Genomic DNA, 17923 nt, shown 5'->3' on the forward strand with positions numbered 1-17923 from the left:
AGTGTTTGCTGTGTGAAGAGTGGTAATGGCCAATTATCTGATCTTTTTTCCTTTGAACAATTCGTTTATGCATAATAATGTCCATTGTTTACAACTGTGGCCCCTAATTGTAAATGTAATCAAATTACCAAAGTTGTATTAAGCACATCCTAGTAAAGGTTTAAATCTTTATATGAGAGTATCTTAGGACACATTTCTTAATGAGAATGGGATATAGGTTATAATAAAATCACCCCTAATGCCTGTTTAAAATTAAAGAGGGATTCCTGGATCGGGGTCTTATTCCAGACCTATCTAGGCCAAGGTATATCTGTTTTTGATAAACACCCCACAGGTGATTCTGATTTGCATCCCTGGCTGGGAACCATATTTTTGGTTAAATGTGAAAGCAAGTTTGATTTTTGAAATGAAGGAAAAATTATCTTAGTAAGTGGCAGTTTTCTTATCCCAACTGGGAAGACTAGGCATCAAACAAATGAAATGCATCCATTTATTGTTAACAACTCATTTTTTTTTAATGCTTGTTTTTCTTACAAGGAAGGGGGTGTGTGTGTGTGTGTGTGTGTGTGTGTGTGTGTGTGTGTGTTTCCATTACAATGCAGTTTTAATGCTGAGTGCGTCTCTTAAAATAGCAAAGGAAAACCATCAGGTACTTAAAGGAAAATGTTTTGTGAATTGTGTGTCTAGATTTTAATTATAAAAAGTGAAAAATACCACTTGCAAATCCAGCCAAAAAATATTTTCAAAGCTTTGACTTTTTGCCTCAATTTGGATATTAACTGAAATATAAAGAAAGAAAATCTATTAAAACCAACAAGGTTTTTACATGTTAAAATCTTTAGTTTAAATATCTGCTGATCTGTATTATACTATGAAGCAACCAATTACTATAAATGGTAATTTAAAAGTTCAACAGTAAATGTGAACATTCTTTATATCTAGGATTTTTGAGTTGCAAGTTAAACTGAATTTTTACTGCAGTGGAGAGGAAGAGCATAGCAGACAAAACAACAGGTAATATTGTAATTTAAACAAAAACCCAAGTAATTAAATCCCCTTATAACTATGATTTTTTTAAAGCATGTCTGTGTATCGATATGTTCTTAAGAGGTTCAGAAACCAATATTGACATTCTAAGAATATGTTTGGCCTAGCTAAAAATAAATAGTAGAAGAAAACATAAGATGAAAGGTGTTAGATTTCTGTGAGGTTCTTCAGTTGCCTTTTCTGCCCTTCAGCTTATGTATATAACAGCGGTTCTTTTGTGGCCTTGCGTGGGGTAAAGCAGATCTGAGAATAACACTGGGCTTGTGGTAGTTGACAGCTGAACTAGCTCAAAATACCAAATTTTGGGTACATATCTTTCAGTTCCCAGGAAATAAAAACGGACAATTTACTTCCACCAAGCACCTCACCAATTCATTTTTATGAAACCAAGTAGACAAGTTACTGGAATTATTAAAATTATAATTTGTTTCTCCAGTTAGTCTTTTCTAAGAGCACAGCTAAAAAAACCATGGTTATATTCATAAAGAGAAAAGGTTTGCTTTTTTGAAGAGCTACTTTCTCAACTTGAGGCCAAAAATTATGGTTATTATTTTGCTGGCTCATGATTTCCCTTTCTTGGTGAAACTGATGTGCTTTCCCCGCTCCTCTCCGCCCCTCCCTTTCAAGCCCTGTACTCACGTTAGCAAGATGCTGTGAATTTCTGACCAGAGAAACAGAATTCAGATTTGGAGGAAATGCTTGACTCTTTATGTCCATGGGAAACTAAGAGTTGAAGTCTGAGATCTGCAGCTAGGCTAGTCTTTAACAGATGGTCATTTGTCCAATTGTTCATTGCTCAGAAGTATGCAGAAAGTAGGCTAAGTATCCCTTTGGTTCTTTTGCCCAGTTTTGATCCTCCAAAAGCACTGTCAGGTTTAGTTTCCCTAGGTTTCAGAGGAAAAGTGATGAAGCTAATTTAGAAAAAAACTGAATTAAATTTGTGGGTTTTTAAATACACTTTAGAGACATTTTATGGTTTTTGTTATGTTTTTACAATGCTATTCTGTGCCTTGGTGTGAAAATCTACAATATCCCAATTACTGCCCTACCAATAAAGACTTTAAGCGTTCCTCCATAGCAGAGCCAAGAGCTTGAGAAAATGGAAAACATTCCAAAATTTTAGGAAGTTAGCTGGCAATACTTTAAAAGAACTTTATATAAGCTATTTCCCCTAATTTATGATTGTATAAAAAGGTAAAACAGAACCAGGAAGTTTTCAGCCAGTACATATATTTTGGCCTATACTGATTATTTAAAAGAATCAGATGTATTCCTCAAGAAAACTGATTACCTGCTACATCTGGTACATGGGCCAGGAAGATTTTTTTTTCTTGGCAAGGCCAGCACTAAATATTAACGAGGACATTTAATTATTATGCAATGGTTACTATTAGTGTATAACATACTCAAGCTCAGGTCAGACTTTTTTTTCTTAAAGAAAAGACCAGGTAATCACTAAAACCGATGATACATCAATCTTATAAAGCATTTATTTAAAAAAATTCTATAGGATATCAAAATTGACTTCTTACAAAGTATAACCTGCCATGGAATTTTGTGAAAATGAACCATTTTATTTAATAGAAAATAGTCTTTCTGCAAGACCCACAGTCAGAATAACTAAAATTCAAGATTAAGGATGAAGAGATTTGAAGGTTGCATTCATCAAAGAAAGAGAAGTACATACCTCTTCATTTCCTTTTGGTGCTACAAACTCCTAGAGGAGGGGAGATTTACATATATTGGTTTTAATCCTTAAACAACCTTTTGAGATAGAGGTAGTATTTATCACTTTTCAGGAGGAAACAGTTTCCATGAAGAAATTAAGTAATTTGCCCAAGGTCTTTAGCAAATGTTAGAACTGGGATTTAAAGTGACTCAAACTCTTGTTCTTCCCACCTTATGCTGTTTTGGGGGGAGTATGGAATTTTTGAGGTGGAAGGATCAAAGAAGAAAGAAAAAGGGCAGCTAGTTGCTCCTGGTTCTTTAAGTGGAAGAAAACAAACTCACCAAAAACAATTTTCTCAAGAGAAATGATCCAGGAAGCAATGTGGCCTTAAGTTAGGAGCTTTGCCTCAATAAACCTTACTGCCTTTTAAAATCCTTTCATAACGCTAAAAGCTGTCACTGTCACAGGGACTAGAAAAGGCATTTATTTTTACGCGAGCTCTTAACTATTAGAAATGAGTAACAATGACATCATCAGAATCTTTGGTAATATGCACTGAAATAGGATTTACCTGTACCTCTTAATATATCACTCAGACATTGTACATACAGGGTACCATAACAGATTAGTGGGGACTAAATAGGAATTTCCCAGACTTGTTTTTAATGTAAACAATATGTGTGGCCAAAGGGATTCCCTTAAAAGTTATTTGGAGAGCAGATAAGAATGACAAATGGCTTTGTCTCCTACTTGAAGCAGTTAAGGTTATCACATACATTAAACCATCTACAGTTAGGTTACGTGGAGCTATCAGTCAAGAAGGCACCTGTTTAAATTATAGAACAGGAAATGGCAATGATTCAAATTGTCATTAATTCCGGACTACTGAAGTAGGATCAACATAGACATTTAGGTGACAGATGCCTCTCAAGGTGTGGGTGCTCATTTATATTTTTTCCTAGAGAAAGGTGGTACAAAAATCACTCGGGTATTCTTCATTCACAATTTTTATTTCTTGCAATTAACTTTTGTATCTTCAAAGTCGATTTATCTTTTAAAAAATTAATACTTCTTACTCATCATACAATCCACCCCCCTCCCCCAAGGAAAACAAACCCAGGGAAGGAGTAATTTAGGGGGCAGTTGAAATAGGTACTCTAGGTTCATGACAAAGGCGACAAAGGCTTCTCAGCCTACCGTCCTATACATATACAACAAAATGGCAGCACCTCAAGTTCACCTGAATGAAGTTCCAAATTCCAGCCCTAGGCAGGTGATGCAAGTGAATGCCATGGGAATAACAAAATGGAGGCTTACTCACTGGCTTCCATTTCCTTTCCATGGCAGTTAGCAGTCTTCACACTGTCTCACTTGGGAAAGTCAAAAGTAAGCAAATATGTAGAGCAACATTTTGACTCATCCAGGAGTAATTTTAAATGAAACCAGAAATAATTTATCTGGGCCACAGAAATAAATTTGTTTTATCATGTTTTTCATTAAGTCCCCAGCACCTGAAGTACCAAGTTCTAATAATGGGCTCCTAAAGGCATGCAGTTTTTCACACATCTACTTCAAAGAATTTCTTCCACTCAAACATAGCACAATCAAGGATAAAATATTTTTGGAGGCACAGGAAGAGCACAAGAACAAGTAAGTATATATATGCTGAGGCCTTGTGTATGACCAAGATGGTAACACTTCATATATAGAAGCAGTGAAAGCTGTTAAAGTGCTACTTACAAAGGATAGTCTAACATTACACACAACTCAACTGCACTGCTAAATATGGTTGTCTTTATTTTCTTTTTCCTTGCCCAGCCCTCTCTAAACAAAATAAAACTACAGGACTGAAATTAACAACCCATTAAAATCAGCAATAAGTTATGAAAATCATAAAGCTTTTTTTTTTTTTAAGTAATTAAGGGTAGTTAAATTATTTAAAGTATACAAGTTCAAAGAGCCAGGGGTAGGGTCTCCGAGAAGGCTTCCTGGGGTAAGGGAAAGGGCCAGTGGTAAACGTGGGAGGTTGAAAGACAAAGAGAACGTGTGACATCAAAGTGCAGGCTAGGAATTCCATTTAAAATAACATTTCTGAAAATATTGATAAGAGCAACAATAGCACCTGCACGGTGGGACTGTGAGGAAGGAGAGAGACTGCCTGTAGGAAAACGGAAGCAAATCTTTACATTAAAATGAGACAAGTGCCGAACGTAACTATGTTAACTATGATAGTGTTTCTACTATAGATACCAGATGGTTAAAGGTGGTAAAAGGTAATGATTCTAAAAGAAAACAAAAACAGCATTGACCTTTTTTCTACCTAGCCCAGACCTCATTCATTTTTTGCACTATAAAGAGTGAGGTGTGAGGTGTATTATCATTATCAAATGCTGCATCAAAATAGATGATTTTTTCCCATGTTTTTCCACTATAAAAGACATCTATGTTTTTTATGGACAAGCTTTAAAAAGATGTCATTTTGGTTTTCAACACATACAAACAGTTATCAAAATCTGAAATAAAAATGCTGCCCTGGCTCAGACCTTGGCCTGCTAATCTGCGTGCACAACTCTTCTGGCCCACGCAGACATAGGCACGCGGAGCTTTTTCCTTCTGGCCCCTCAATTGGAACTCACAGGCTCTGTGTGGTAGAGGCGGCCATGCATGGACTGCCCCCATGCTGCCCAAGGGCCTAAGGGCTGCTAACTGGCGGTTGGGTGCCCTAGTGCTAACAATGCAGGATAAGGTTGGCTTGCTTAGCATGGAATCCAAAAGAAAGCTGAGCTGCATGATGATCCCTTTCAAAAGGCTTCATGGGAGTCTCTCCTTTTGCAGAGCATGAAATGAATTTTTTTTTTTTTTAAATTAAAGAATTGATCATCCACAGGCTTCACAAGGTGTCCCAGGCGGAGTGTTAATAGCTATCCAAGACTAATGCCTGATTATCTTGTCTTGTCATTACTATAGGTTTGATTTTGTTTTTAGGACCATAAATAAAGCTCAAGAAGGGTTCATATCCCATCCTTAAATGTGTCTACTCAATGTAGTACGAGCAAACTAGCAAAGAAAAAAAAGAGGATAGAATTTCCAATGTCCTCTTTCAAATCAAATCAAGAAAATGACACACAAGATTTCTGCTGCCATTAGAAATTGTGGTTTTCAAAAATGAGTATTATGAATATTTGTTCTGCTGGGGAAGCTCTGCCCCACTTTTTGCTAAGTGTTTGCTTAAATAGAGGTCTTCTGACCCTTTTGTTCAAGTATAGTTTGGTTTAATTTTAAAGAGGAGACTGCATCATGAACCCAATTTAAGAGATTGTTTGGATTGAATTGGCCCAGTAAATATTTTGCCCTGCACTGTTATGTCATGCTGGGTTCTAGGAAGTGAACGAAAGTTTGACACTGGCACTGGAGTAACCCTCGTCACTCCCAATACTCTGCAGGCTGCTGTGGTCATCAATGTCACTGATGCTGGTGGTACTGATATTGTCCACTTCTCCATGGGAGAACTCTGTGCTTTCAACATCCACTTCAATCTCCTCTGCCAAAGGGAAACAAGGAAGAACGTTAGTAATCTAGTATATGTGCACTTTCAAAAACTAACAAGGCATGAGGGAAAGTGATTACTTTTTATAGTATAAAATAATTGTTATACAGGTTATTATCAGTGATGTCTGAAGAACAGAAGAATGCAAAGGTGAAGAATGCAAAGGATATATTTTTGCAAAAGGAAATGTCTGGTGTACAGTGGTGGTCTCAATTTAGGCAGCAAGTTTACTAAAGCCTTTGACGCCAGTCTGTCTGGACCTCCCACCAAAAGCATTCGGCTTATTTGGGAATTAGTGCTTAATATTAAAAGATCCCAACCCCAAGTGGTTTAACAACATCTGTTTTCCATTAAACTAGAAACTAATTCTCACTGCTGTTTATTAATCAGAGTTGCCTTAAAAGTGGAAAAAAGGATAAACTTAATATAGGCAAACTAGAAAATTTGTCCGTCCAGGTCTTTGGTGCTATCATTCTACAGACACTTCTACAGTTTTTTAGGATTCGTCATAAAGATCTTTTGATTATTCAGTAACCAAAACAAGCTGGTCATTATGAAGTGGACTTTCTGGGATTTGTCTTCAGTTTAATTTTCTTGCATCAAATATAGCTTGAAATGAGGGCCTGACGCTTAGTGAGATCTACAGTAAAGATTATAGTAAAGGCATTTTAATGGTGGTACTTAACTTTACTTCAAAAATCAAACATGATTAAAAAAGACCCTAAATACATTTGACCCAGCTATTGATAGGTATTTTGCTAAATACTACATATACAATCACCAATAATAAAAAGCAATACACATTTAAAAAGATAAAAGACAGTTAAAAAATTGTTTTCCCCTAACAGAATGAACTCAAGGTTCTTCAGTTCTCTTAAACTCAAAGCCTGATGTTTCCTATTTGGCACTGACTTGAAGGGTTCACACTGATCACAATTGCTTTAGGAAAAGTGGATTCTTGCTGAGCCCAAGAAGACAGAGTAAGTTATTTCAAAGAGTGTAATTTTCAAAAGGGCTTGATGCTTCTTCAAAAAGTTTTAGAGATCTGTTTTTAAAATGTAGGCAGCTGTCCAAACAAGCTGTACAAATAATCCTATGAATTCATAACTATTTCGTACCCATAATGCTTCACAGGGTATTTAGTGTTTCCCAGTATCACAAACACTCATCCAAGCTACAACTGGGAGATAAAATCAAAACACCCTACCTAACAGAGCATGCTCTCAACTCAATCAAAACAACGTAAAATGATAAATTGATCTAGCCAAATGGACTAGAGATGTTACTGAAAAATACTGGAAAAGAGCGCTGCCAGATAAGAACAGACCTAGATCAGGTACTAGCACACTGGAGTACTAAAAAAATGAGAACTCTAATGATGAAGATACACCCTCTCTAAAATGTGGAGGTGGGTAGGTACAAGGAGGCAATAACAGCAGGAAGAGTAGTTCACATAGCTAGTAAGCAGAAGACTAGGACTAAGGCTGCTCCTGATTCCGGGGTATTTCTGCTACACCTCACTGTCATCTCACAAACGTAGCATGTCCTAAAGGTTCTTACTGTTGCCCCTGGCAAACCTCTGTTCTTCAAAACTGAGAGCCACAAATAAACGTTTACATAAGCAAAACATCAACAAAAATAACAAACCCAAGGACTCTTGTGTTAAAAGGATTCAAAAACCAATTTAAAAGTCTCCTACGGAATACAGGAAATTTGAGTATTAAAAAGAAAAAGAATGACATACAATGTATACGAACAGACTGAAAACATGAGTTCATAAAATAATCAAAAACAAACAGCAAAATAAAAAGCCCTGTTACTTCTGGAGGCTGCTAAGGCACCAACTTATTCAGAAAATTGATAAAGCAAAAACAAGCATTTACCCTATCTTCCCTGTATGGACTTTATTTCAGAGTAACCAAAAACTTGAGGAAATATTATTCTTTATAGATGAAAAAGTTAATAAAGAATGACAGAATTAGAAAATGACTATTTTGTAACACCTAATGAAATAATAATTGGGGCAACAATCACCAATGATTACTAAAACCATTAAATGAAAGGTTGATACGTTTGCATAAATGAATCAAGATGACATAACCTGAACCCACTAACCAGTGTTTTCACTAGAGTGGGACAACTAGACATAATATTGACACAATAGGAAGTATACAGCACCACCTATTAAGTATTCTTGCCTCAAAAAAGAACCTAAATTTAATCAAGCCACTAGATCTACCAACCAGTTTATAGGAAAATGAGAACAGAAGAACATGTTAAATGACACCATGAGGTTTCAATCAGCCAAATCTAAAACGTGGGAAATTCTATAATAAAAATGGCACAGTTTCCACAACAAATAGCATTGAAAAAAAAAGTGGGAAGGGAAAATGTTATAGATTAAAAGTATCTTAAAAGGTACAAACAAATGCAGTGTGGACTCTGGATTCTAACTTAATGGTAAAATGCCATTTGGTAAAATGCCATTTTTGAGAAAATCTATCAGAAACTGGGTATCAGATGACATTAAATAAGATCTGATTTTATTAATTTTGTGGGATATTATAATAGTATTATGATTTTGTTTTTAAAAGTCCTATTTATTAAAGATACATAACTGAAGTATTTAGGGACAACAATGGTCATGTTATCTGGGATTTAAAAACATTCCAAAAAAAATGGTGAGAATGAGGGTGGTGGAGATAAAACAAGAAATGACAGAATGTTGACTGCTGTCCAAACTGGGTGATGGATACATGAGAGTTCATTATTCTATTCTGCTTTTCTGTATGTTTGAAAATTTCCATAATAAAAAGTCAAGACAAGAAATTTTGCAAAAGTTTCTTTTTTGTTTTAGAATCCTTGAGATCTCGTGAGCTCTATTTTCCCCAAATGTAAAGCTAAAACTCACCAGAGGTATCACTGCATAAATTATGTAATCACTATGCTGTAAACCTGAAAGTGATATAAAATACTAGAATGTCAACTGTAACAGAAAAAATAAATAATTTTTTAAAAATCACCAGAATTTACCTCTGGGATCTTTTATTATGGTGTGAAGCCTAATGGAGTAGGAGCTACAGATGAATAGATCAGTGAAATTCAAATAATTTCTTTTTAGGTTAATTTTTGTTTTTAAATTCTGCCAAAGATAAATGTTCTGGGGCAGACGGAAAGAGAAATGAGGGGTGTGGTACTTTAAAATACACATATAAAGATTAACATCAACAGTAATAAAATATATCCACATCATGGATCTTCTTGATATAATAAATTGAGAAGAGCACATCATCCTCCTGATATTTCTTCCCCCAAATGTATAACCTCAATCTAATTAAAACATCAGACAAACCCAAATTGAGGGACACTGTATAACAAGCTAATATTCTTCAAAAGTGTCATGGTCATGAAAGAGAGACTGAGGAACTATCATATGCAATATGGAATCCTGCACTTATCCTGTATCAGACAAAGGACATTCAGTAGGAAAGCTGGTGAAATTTGAATAAGGTCTATAAGTTAATAATAGTGCATGAATGTTAATTTCTTGGTTTCAGTAATTATATTATGCTTATGTAAGACGTTAACCTTAGGGAAACCTGGGTGAAGGGTATACGAGAACTCTACAGTTTTCTACAGAAAATTTACAACTTTTCTCTAAGTCTAAAATTGTTTCAAAGTAGGAAATTAAAAATATATAATCAAGAAAAGAAAAGTTCCATAGTTCATATAGGCGTTACTAGACAATGTTGTGATTGTATAAAATCTAGAAGGTTAGAGTGATGGCCAAAAAGAATGCAGGTACAGTGCCTCCCAACCTACCCTCTCCTGAATGCAGACACAGGGGTGGTAGTGTTTCGTTGGGAAAGAAGCACACTGCCTACCTCGCTCTGAATCAGAACGATCTGAAGAAATAGTTGATCCAATGCTGTCCATTCGTATCCGTTCCATCTCCTGAGGACCCTGCAGCTGTTCCAGTCGCCGCTTTAAAAATCTTTGTTCTCGTTCCAAGTTCTCTAGCTGGTGCTGGCTCTTCCTTTCAGCCTCTTCAAGTTTCTAAAATGATATTTAAATTTGTGTATAGTCCAGTACAAACAGTAAAACTGACTGCTACCTAACATCTCAAAAGACTTCTTCTCTGGCAGACATGAATGAATATACAAGTACATAATGTGTACATATGAAAACATACATAAATACATATTTTTAAACACTGAAAATAGTTCTTTCTTCACTTGTTTAGTGCATGTAATGAATGCTACATTACTAGGACAGCATGGTATTCTCAAAATCTGTAAAGTTATCGCCATGAAACAGAAACTTGCTCTGCAGTGTCATTTGATGGAAAAATACTGAGGGACACAGCCAAATGAAGTCATCTCCACCAGAGGGCACAACTGCCTTCCTTCTGGGTATCTGCAGAGTAATTGTTATTTTCCTAGTATTCCCAGCTCTTTAAATGGCCACGCTGTCAGAACAATTTTGTTTAATCAGGTTATGTTGCTCCTATCAGATTAGCTGGTAAGTTTTTAGAAAGATTTCTCTTGAGTCAGTTATTAAGGAGGGCATGGTGAGCTAGTTGATGTATGTGAGTAGGAATCATTGCTTCTAATGAAACCAGGACCGAGAGAATCATGTGCAAATGTGAAAGTAAAAATTCTTACCTTGATGTGTGCTTTGGCTTTGTTGAGCAAACCAAGTGTTGTATGCCTGGTGCAGTCTGGTCCTAGTGGAATCAGAACTTTTAAGCGTTCTAAACACAGGCGCAGATGAGCTCGTCTAAGAAAGACAAAAAAGTCAAATCAGCACAGTCTGAATATTCCACTAGAAACATCGGAAACCTATTTTTAAGACAAGTAATAACTTGCACATTATTCAGTCTATAACCAATTATATGGCTAATTCTTCCGTTTCAGAGTGTCTGCAAGTGCAGGCATGCCTACTGATTTCCAGTCTCTGCCATTTCTGTTGTACTCTACAGATACTGGTCACTTCAGATTATCATCCCCAGTGGTAACCCATCAGAGATGATTTAATTTTTAACCCACCCCATAAACTATCTTAACTGTATTAACGTGGAAGTAGGAAAGCATACTAGGGCAAAGATACTTGATTCTGAATGCCTAAAACTGCAGGCTAGAGTAAGGGTTTTCAGCTGGGGTACCCTAAAGGGCATAAAATACTCACAAATTTCCATTTCCTCCCTTCCACCTTTTACACACACACACACACACACACACACACACACACACACACAGAGCCATCCTACGTATCAGATTGAACCATATGGAATTTCTGGTATTCAACCATTTCTCACTTACAAAAATGGCAACTTCATCTGATCCAACACAATAGCAAAATTCTGTGACCAGCTGGGACAGGATTAAGGCAAAATATACAGCTCTGTGGTCAATTCCAGCCACTGAAACCACATCCCATAAAACAGTCCCCTGCTTCCTAATAATCTAAGTGTACCAGCTCCTTAGCTTTTAATTTTTTTTTCTGTCTCTTTCCCTCTCCTCTCTCTTACCACCTACTTCTAATTTTCTACACATGGGAAAAAGCTAGGTGAAAAATCCTTCACTAAAAGTCACTGCACTCTTTAATCTACCCATTCATTCTTTGGGCAAGGTAGGGAAACTGTCTCCTGAAAATGCTAGCAGAGAGACTTATGGATTTACCTTTCCTGTACCCTAAAGGAAATATGATCACCATGATGAGAGTTCTGGGTACATAATTCCAACTTAAAACAATGCTAGTCCACATCTTTGGTTCTGTGCTTCATAAGGCATAACATAATTCAGCAGTTAATAACATACCTGAAAAGAAAATCCAGGAATGTGTTCATATTTTATCCCTACTCCTTAACTATTATTGAACATCTAGCAACTGTCTCAAATGTACCAGGCAAAACACATCCTCCATTTTCTCCTCAAAGAAAGCCAAAATGGTTTTATTAGCCCACTCACCAAACTATGCTTTCTCTGTCTTAATACACAAGAAATAATGTTAAGTGAAATTCTCAAATGCTAGCAATTTGAAAGAAGAGTGGCAAGCAAGGATGATTAAAGACAGGGAGGTCAGAGATGTGGTTGATGAATTGTCAAGGTTCCTCCGGTACCCTGGGTATAGCCCAGCTATAAGTTAAAGGTCTGTTAGTATTTCCACTCCAAATCTCTCGAGTTCAGTAACTCAAATCTAATAATTAGCTCCAGGCTGAAACCTGACATACCTGATATGGATAAATGAATTTTTTTTATTTTCCCTAAATTGAAGGTATACCAATGAATTCCCCTTCATGTGATTTAATAAAGTCACTCTCCTCCCCTGCTGTGCTACCCAAAATTATAGACCCGTTAGCAAAATGTTCATTTTTAACGGGAAAGCCTCTTAGGTGAGCACTCTCACATGATCACAGAATCCACAGTAAAAAGTGCCTTTAAACTCTTCATTAGGATTATTACAGCATATGCCTAACAACTGCACTCATATATGACTGGAGGCTGGACAGACTGGTAGTTCTCTTGCTAATAATTAGAGATTCCCAAGGGGGCTCAGAATTCAGTCATCTAAAAAAGTTAATAAAGCAACTAACTAGTAAAGTTGACAAGCATGTTGCCAGAAGAATAACTTGTCAATTTTGTTTAAATTACTCTAAACAAGAAATTGAGAAATTCAGTGAATATATAGGAAATACCTTTAAGAAACGTCAGAATGATTCCTTACTATAGTTTCCTATCAAGGAAAAAATGGGTGGATCAATTTTCTGTTTTGTGAGACCTAAGTTAAAGTCATATTAGAATTTGGGCAGAAATCAACTAACGTAATATTAAAATGTCTATGTTTTCTCTATTCAGTTTTATATTTATTACATGACTTTTGTATACTAGCAATGTTCCAGAGACGTCCTTGAGTGGGAGAAGTAAAAAAAGAAAGGTAAACTTTAAGAGTTTATAATCTAAACTACAAAACAAAACATATTGTTTTGTTTCACTTGGTTCATAATGAGTCATAAAGATATCAAGCACAATAGAATCTGAATAAAAGGAGAGATTGTAATTGGAGGAGACAGTCTTATAAAAGGTTGAAACTTGACTTTGGACTTCAGGGATATTGAATTTGTCTATGAAAAAGCAAGGATTTTCAAGTTAATTAAAAGACAAGTAAAGGACTCAAGTTTAAACCTCCAATTAAAAATAACTTAGTTTTTTCATTCGAGGGAAAACAACTGAGTTGGAATTCTACAAGGAAATATTACAGAGCCACGCTCGGCAGTCTGGTGATCTACAACAGCGCTGTCAAATCAGGAGCTCCCAGGCCAAGCGAGCCAGGGTGTTAAGTAATGCCTAAATGAATAGAGAAGGCAGACTGTCCTCTAAAATATTTTTTATTAGCCACTACTGAACATTTCTTCAGCCACGTGATTGTAAGTGTGCTCCAAGATACAGCTTACACTGAAAAACATACCCTGAGATACCATATCTCACAAAGGCCAGTGATGCCATTTTCCATGTTTTGTAAACACAGTCCTCCAAAATAGATAACAGTCTGAAGGAAGAGTGGTGAACGATGTCCTCTGCTCTTCTGTGGGAAAAGCTGTATCTCTGTGGGAGCCAAATGTCATTTCTTAACAGTTTTTGTACTTGCAACTGAATCAGGCATTTGGAGAGTAGTATAACAAAGGGTTAATGGCAGTTGAAGGACAGCAGCTAACCAAGAGGGAGCCACACTTTTCAAAGTTGCCATCCAAATACTGCACACAGATTTCCACATGTGCTTACACGCCACACTTTTGGGTAAATGCACCCTTCCGAGAGCAATGGATACCTTGTGACTATTGTAACGTGTATGGCACAATCCTTCTTGCCTTACAGTGACGCTGTGCTGTTCTTCACCCTTCCCCAGAGTCTCCCTGCTGGTAACCAGACTGCAAGCTTAACCACCAACAACCTAGAAAGGCCTATCTTTTGATGCCATCTGGTCTTGTCTTTTCTCGCCTTCATTCTCATGTGACTGGTGGCTCAGGAGCCTCCTGTACGTGGTTGACAATTCATGGGCTGTGAGCCACTGGTGAAAGAAAAGAGGACAAGAGACAGAGAAGAAAAGATCTTGGTTTGATATGAAAATCCTTACGCACTGAGTAAAAAATTGCAAATATCATAAAGATGATGTTTTTCAAGTCTCCAAGGAGTAGAAGAGCTGACGCAGAGAACAAAGATTCATGAAAGGCATGATGGTGCACCTTTAAGCAAAATCGGGTACGAAGGCTAGCGGAAGTTAAGGCTGCTGTGCTGACTATTCTGATGAACACCAGACGAACCACCAACAGAAAAAAACCCTGACATCGTAAAATTCATGCAACTAGACTTGATCAAAAATGAGAAAAAAAGTTAGCCCCCTGGTTAGCATTTACTTAACTTTTCACAACACGTGGATAGCACAATAAAAACTATGAAACTGAAATCTTTCCTAATTTAGCATGAGACTATAAAGCAAAGATGATTAGACACTGCAGCAGGAGGTGCCCTGTGAGAAAACTGAAATTTCCTTGCTGAGAGGGACAGAAAACGAGAATGGAGAGATACCAAAGTACTTTTATTTTCAAAGATCCTCAAGTCTGTTTTTAAGTGGGATTTAAAAGTGGGTTTTACTCACGGGGAGAGGCAATTCTCTGAGATAAACCCATTCGAGAGAAAGTCCCACACCTTCAAAAAGGGCAAGCCCCTTGTGGGAAAAGGGAACAATTAGAGTCTGTTTGGCTTTTATTTTGGTAGATTGGGATCACTTTTCCCCGAAGGAACCAATGCTGCTTTTGATTTCAAACCTTGTAAACTCTACTGCCAAACTGAAATATCCCAGAACATGAGGGGAAATGATTTTGCTATAAAATGTCCCCTCCTAGTCGCTGTGACATTTTTAAAGCACAGGTATATCAACCAGAAGAAGCACACAATGTTGAAGATGAGAGGAAAGAATTCCCTTTACAAAAACAAACAAAAAAACTGCAAGTCGCATATGATGAATGTTTTTCAAGTTGTCCCTCGAAACTCGAATCCCTCTGCCCAACAACAATGAGAAACTCCATGCGCCTGCTGCCGCCCTGGAAGGCACGGCCCTTCACTGGAAAGAACTTGCTTGTCTTTCATTCCTCCACTACAGGATACCAAGACTTTGCCAAGTAACTAAATCAAAATGGAAAACAAGTCAAGTGACAGGGACAGCACTTGTATTTTCCTCTCTGCTGAAGGTTACGCAACAGCCTGCGAGTCCTTTGAGCCACATTCTTCAAAACTGCAGTGGCTTGTGGCCAGGTTTCCCAGCTCCCTACAACAGCACTTGTGCACATGACAGCAGCTAGCTGCTTATCCTACACATTTCTCTACAATTGAAAGTGTTGAGAATCTTCTGGAAAATCTCCCACATTTCCCAAAACAAAACATTTGCCTGCCTCCTCTTATGAAAAATGAAGAAAAAAAGAAAAAAAAGAAAGAAAAATGACATTAAAAATGGATGCAGACACCAAGTACATTCATGCTGCTCATGAATTTTATTAACAAAAATCTGATCATATTCTGCTGTTCAGCTTATTTTGTTTTGTGAAATAAGAAAGCTTAGACAAGCAACTCCTATAAAATGGCATATGGTAATTATGTTTCACTTACAACTTATACTATATTATCTACTTCACAAAAAATAAACAGACTATTAAACTCTCAGGTGGTCGGTCACACAGTATCTTGATAAATGGCATTTCCCTAGCGTCAGACGTGACTGTGTTGTCATGGGGTTTGATGACAACAAAATAAAAACTCAGAAAAATAGCTGGGACCCTCTTCTCAGTTTTCAAAGAAAAGCTGCTTTCATTAATATTTCTCTTAATGCAACTGGTATCTTACAAAATAGCCAGATAGTAATATCAACAAATGTTATGACGAAGTTGCAGATTATATAAATTATATATACTATATAATATTATAATATAAATTATTCTACCATCATATTGTCTACCTCAGCACTGAAGCACTCATTTATATACAATAGGAAACAAAATCAGTAAGGCTGAGATACATGTTACTCACTCTTGAAGGGCTTTTTAAAAATCACTTTCTCCTAATAAAATCTAAGTAGTTCTTAGGGTAGAGAGCCAGAGAGTATTTAAAGCCAGAAGGTTAAATATAGTAGGCTTTCCAGAAGTCATAGTTTTCCTCAAAGATTTGGAAGAAAAACACTATTTTATATAAAAACAAGCACAGATAATGCAAAGTATAACTTTTGAGAGTAAAAAAACAGAACTTCAACTAAATCTCCCATTGTTTCACACTGCATTGCAGGACCTCCAGGAATCTATGTTCAAACCTCCAGAGTGTATCACTGCAGATGACTGTCAGAGCTTTGGGCCTCAGAACATCGTTTTCTGAATTTATGGATTTATGTCTTTCAAAGGTTTAGAGAGGGAGAAAGAGTAGAGAGGGAGACGGAAGGTGGGGAGGAGAGGGGAGAGAGATGTGAGTACTCAATAAATTAACGATGACAAAATAGTGACATATTCTTTATCAAGCCACACCGATTCCATGTAGACTGAAATTTTATTTAGTATTTGTAGCTCAGAGAAGTGCCACTCAGGAAATAACAATGATTATCGGTAAACAATGAGCCCACCCTATTATATCACTGAACTAGACGTTGTAAAGATTTTTAAAAGACGCGAGTAGTAATCTTTATCCGTTTGAAGACGCTATAATTTAGCCTTCCGCCTACCACCTTTGCAGCCCCACTTCCCATTACCTCTTGAAAACCTCTTTCACAAACCAAATGTGCCTTTGTATTTACTGATTTCTCTACCTGGAATGCCTTTTTCTCCACCGTTCACCTACTTGGCATCTGACTCATTTGTCAGCCCACAGTCACACCACTGTTTCTTCCATGAGGCCTTCCTTGCCAAACCCCTTCCTCAGATAATTACCACTTGATTTTCACACTCATCACATTACATTTTAATTTTCTAAATTAGACTGAATCCATACTTGTAATCATTTCAGTTCTTCTAACATCAAGCAGAATGGCCCACAGTGGGGAGGAGGGATGTAACAATTTTTAGTGGATATATCTGACTAGTCTCTAACTCACCAAAGTTGAGGTAACAATACTTGGGCCTCTAAACAGCATAATCAGATGCCAGGCCAACATTCATGAGAGCTCTGCTTACGGATCCCAGAACTCTGCACTGGGGTTTGTGTGTAGCTGCAGTCACCCCCAAAGACGACTACATGTAGAATAACCAACAATCTCCAACTTAACTTTTGATGAGAGTCGGTATCTTTTTTAGTAGTGAAGCACAAAATTAAGAATTGCAGCCATTACAACACAGTAACTTATCAAAGGATCGACAAGGATGGCAGACTAGGACAACAACGTTAAATGAAATTCAAAACGAATTTTTTTAAATCCAATTTTTTTGCCACCAATCTTGACTTTCCGACCTTATTAACAGGCCTCCTAGCAAGTAGAAAATCTGGCTGGTATAGGTTTGGCCTCCATTCCAGCTGTTGTTCAAGAAATAGTGGTAATAACAAGCAGGAAGGCATTTACTAAGGAGAAAAGAGAAAACAAACAACTAAGAAAACCCAGGGATGGTAGGGAAAAGTCTAGAAAGAAGTACT

At 36.9% G+C, this 17923-nt stretch overlaps 1 protein-coding gene across 4 annotated transcripts in view; it reads right to left on the minus strand.

Annotated features, from left to right (window-relative positions):
- Positions 1-3707: 3707 nt before the first annotated feature.
- MXI1 (MAX interactor 1, dimerization protein) overlaps positions 3708-17923 on the minus strand; it is a 73089-nt gene continuing 58873 nt past the window's right edge. For all 4 annotated transcript variants that reach the window (XM_033130683.1, XM_033130684.1, XM_033130685.1 and 1 more), the window contains exons 4-6: positions 10928-11042; positions 10148-10319; positions 3708-6257 (exon numbers count right to left, since the gene is read on the minus strand). In XM_033130683.1, the coding sequence (XP_032986574.1) occupies positions 6094-6257; positions 10148-10319; positions 10928-11042 (451 nt within the window). In that variant the 3' untranslated portion in view covers positions 3708-6093. The remainder of the gene's footprint in view (positions 6258-10147; positions 10320-10927; positions 11043-17923) is intronic.

The sequence above is a fragment of the Rhinolophus ferrumequinum genome, chromosome 16 (genome assembly GCF_004115265.2).
Source record: "Rhinolophus ferrumequinum isolate MPI-CBG mRhiFer1 chromosome 16, mRhiFer1_v1.p, whole genome shotgun sequence".
NCBI lineage: Eukaryota > Metazoa > Chordata > Mammalia > Chiroptera > Rhinolophidae > Rhinolophus > Rhinolophus ferrumequinum.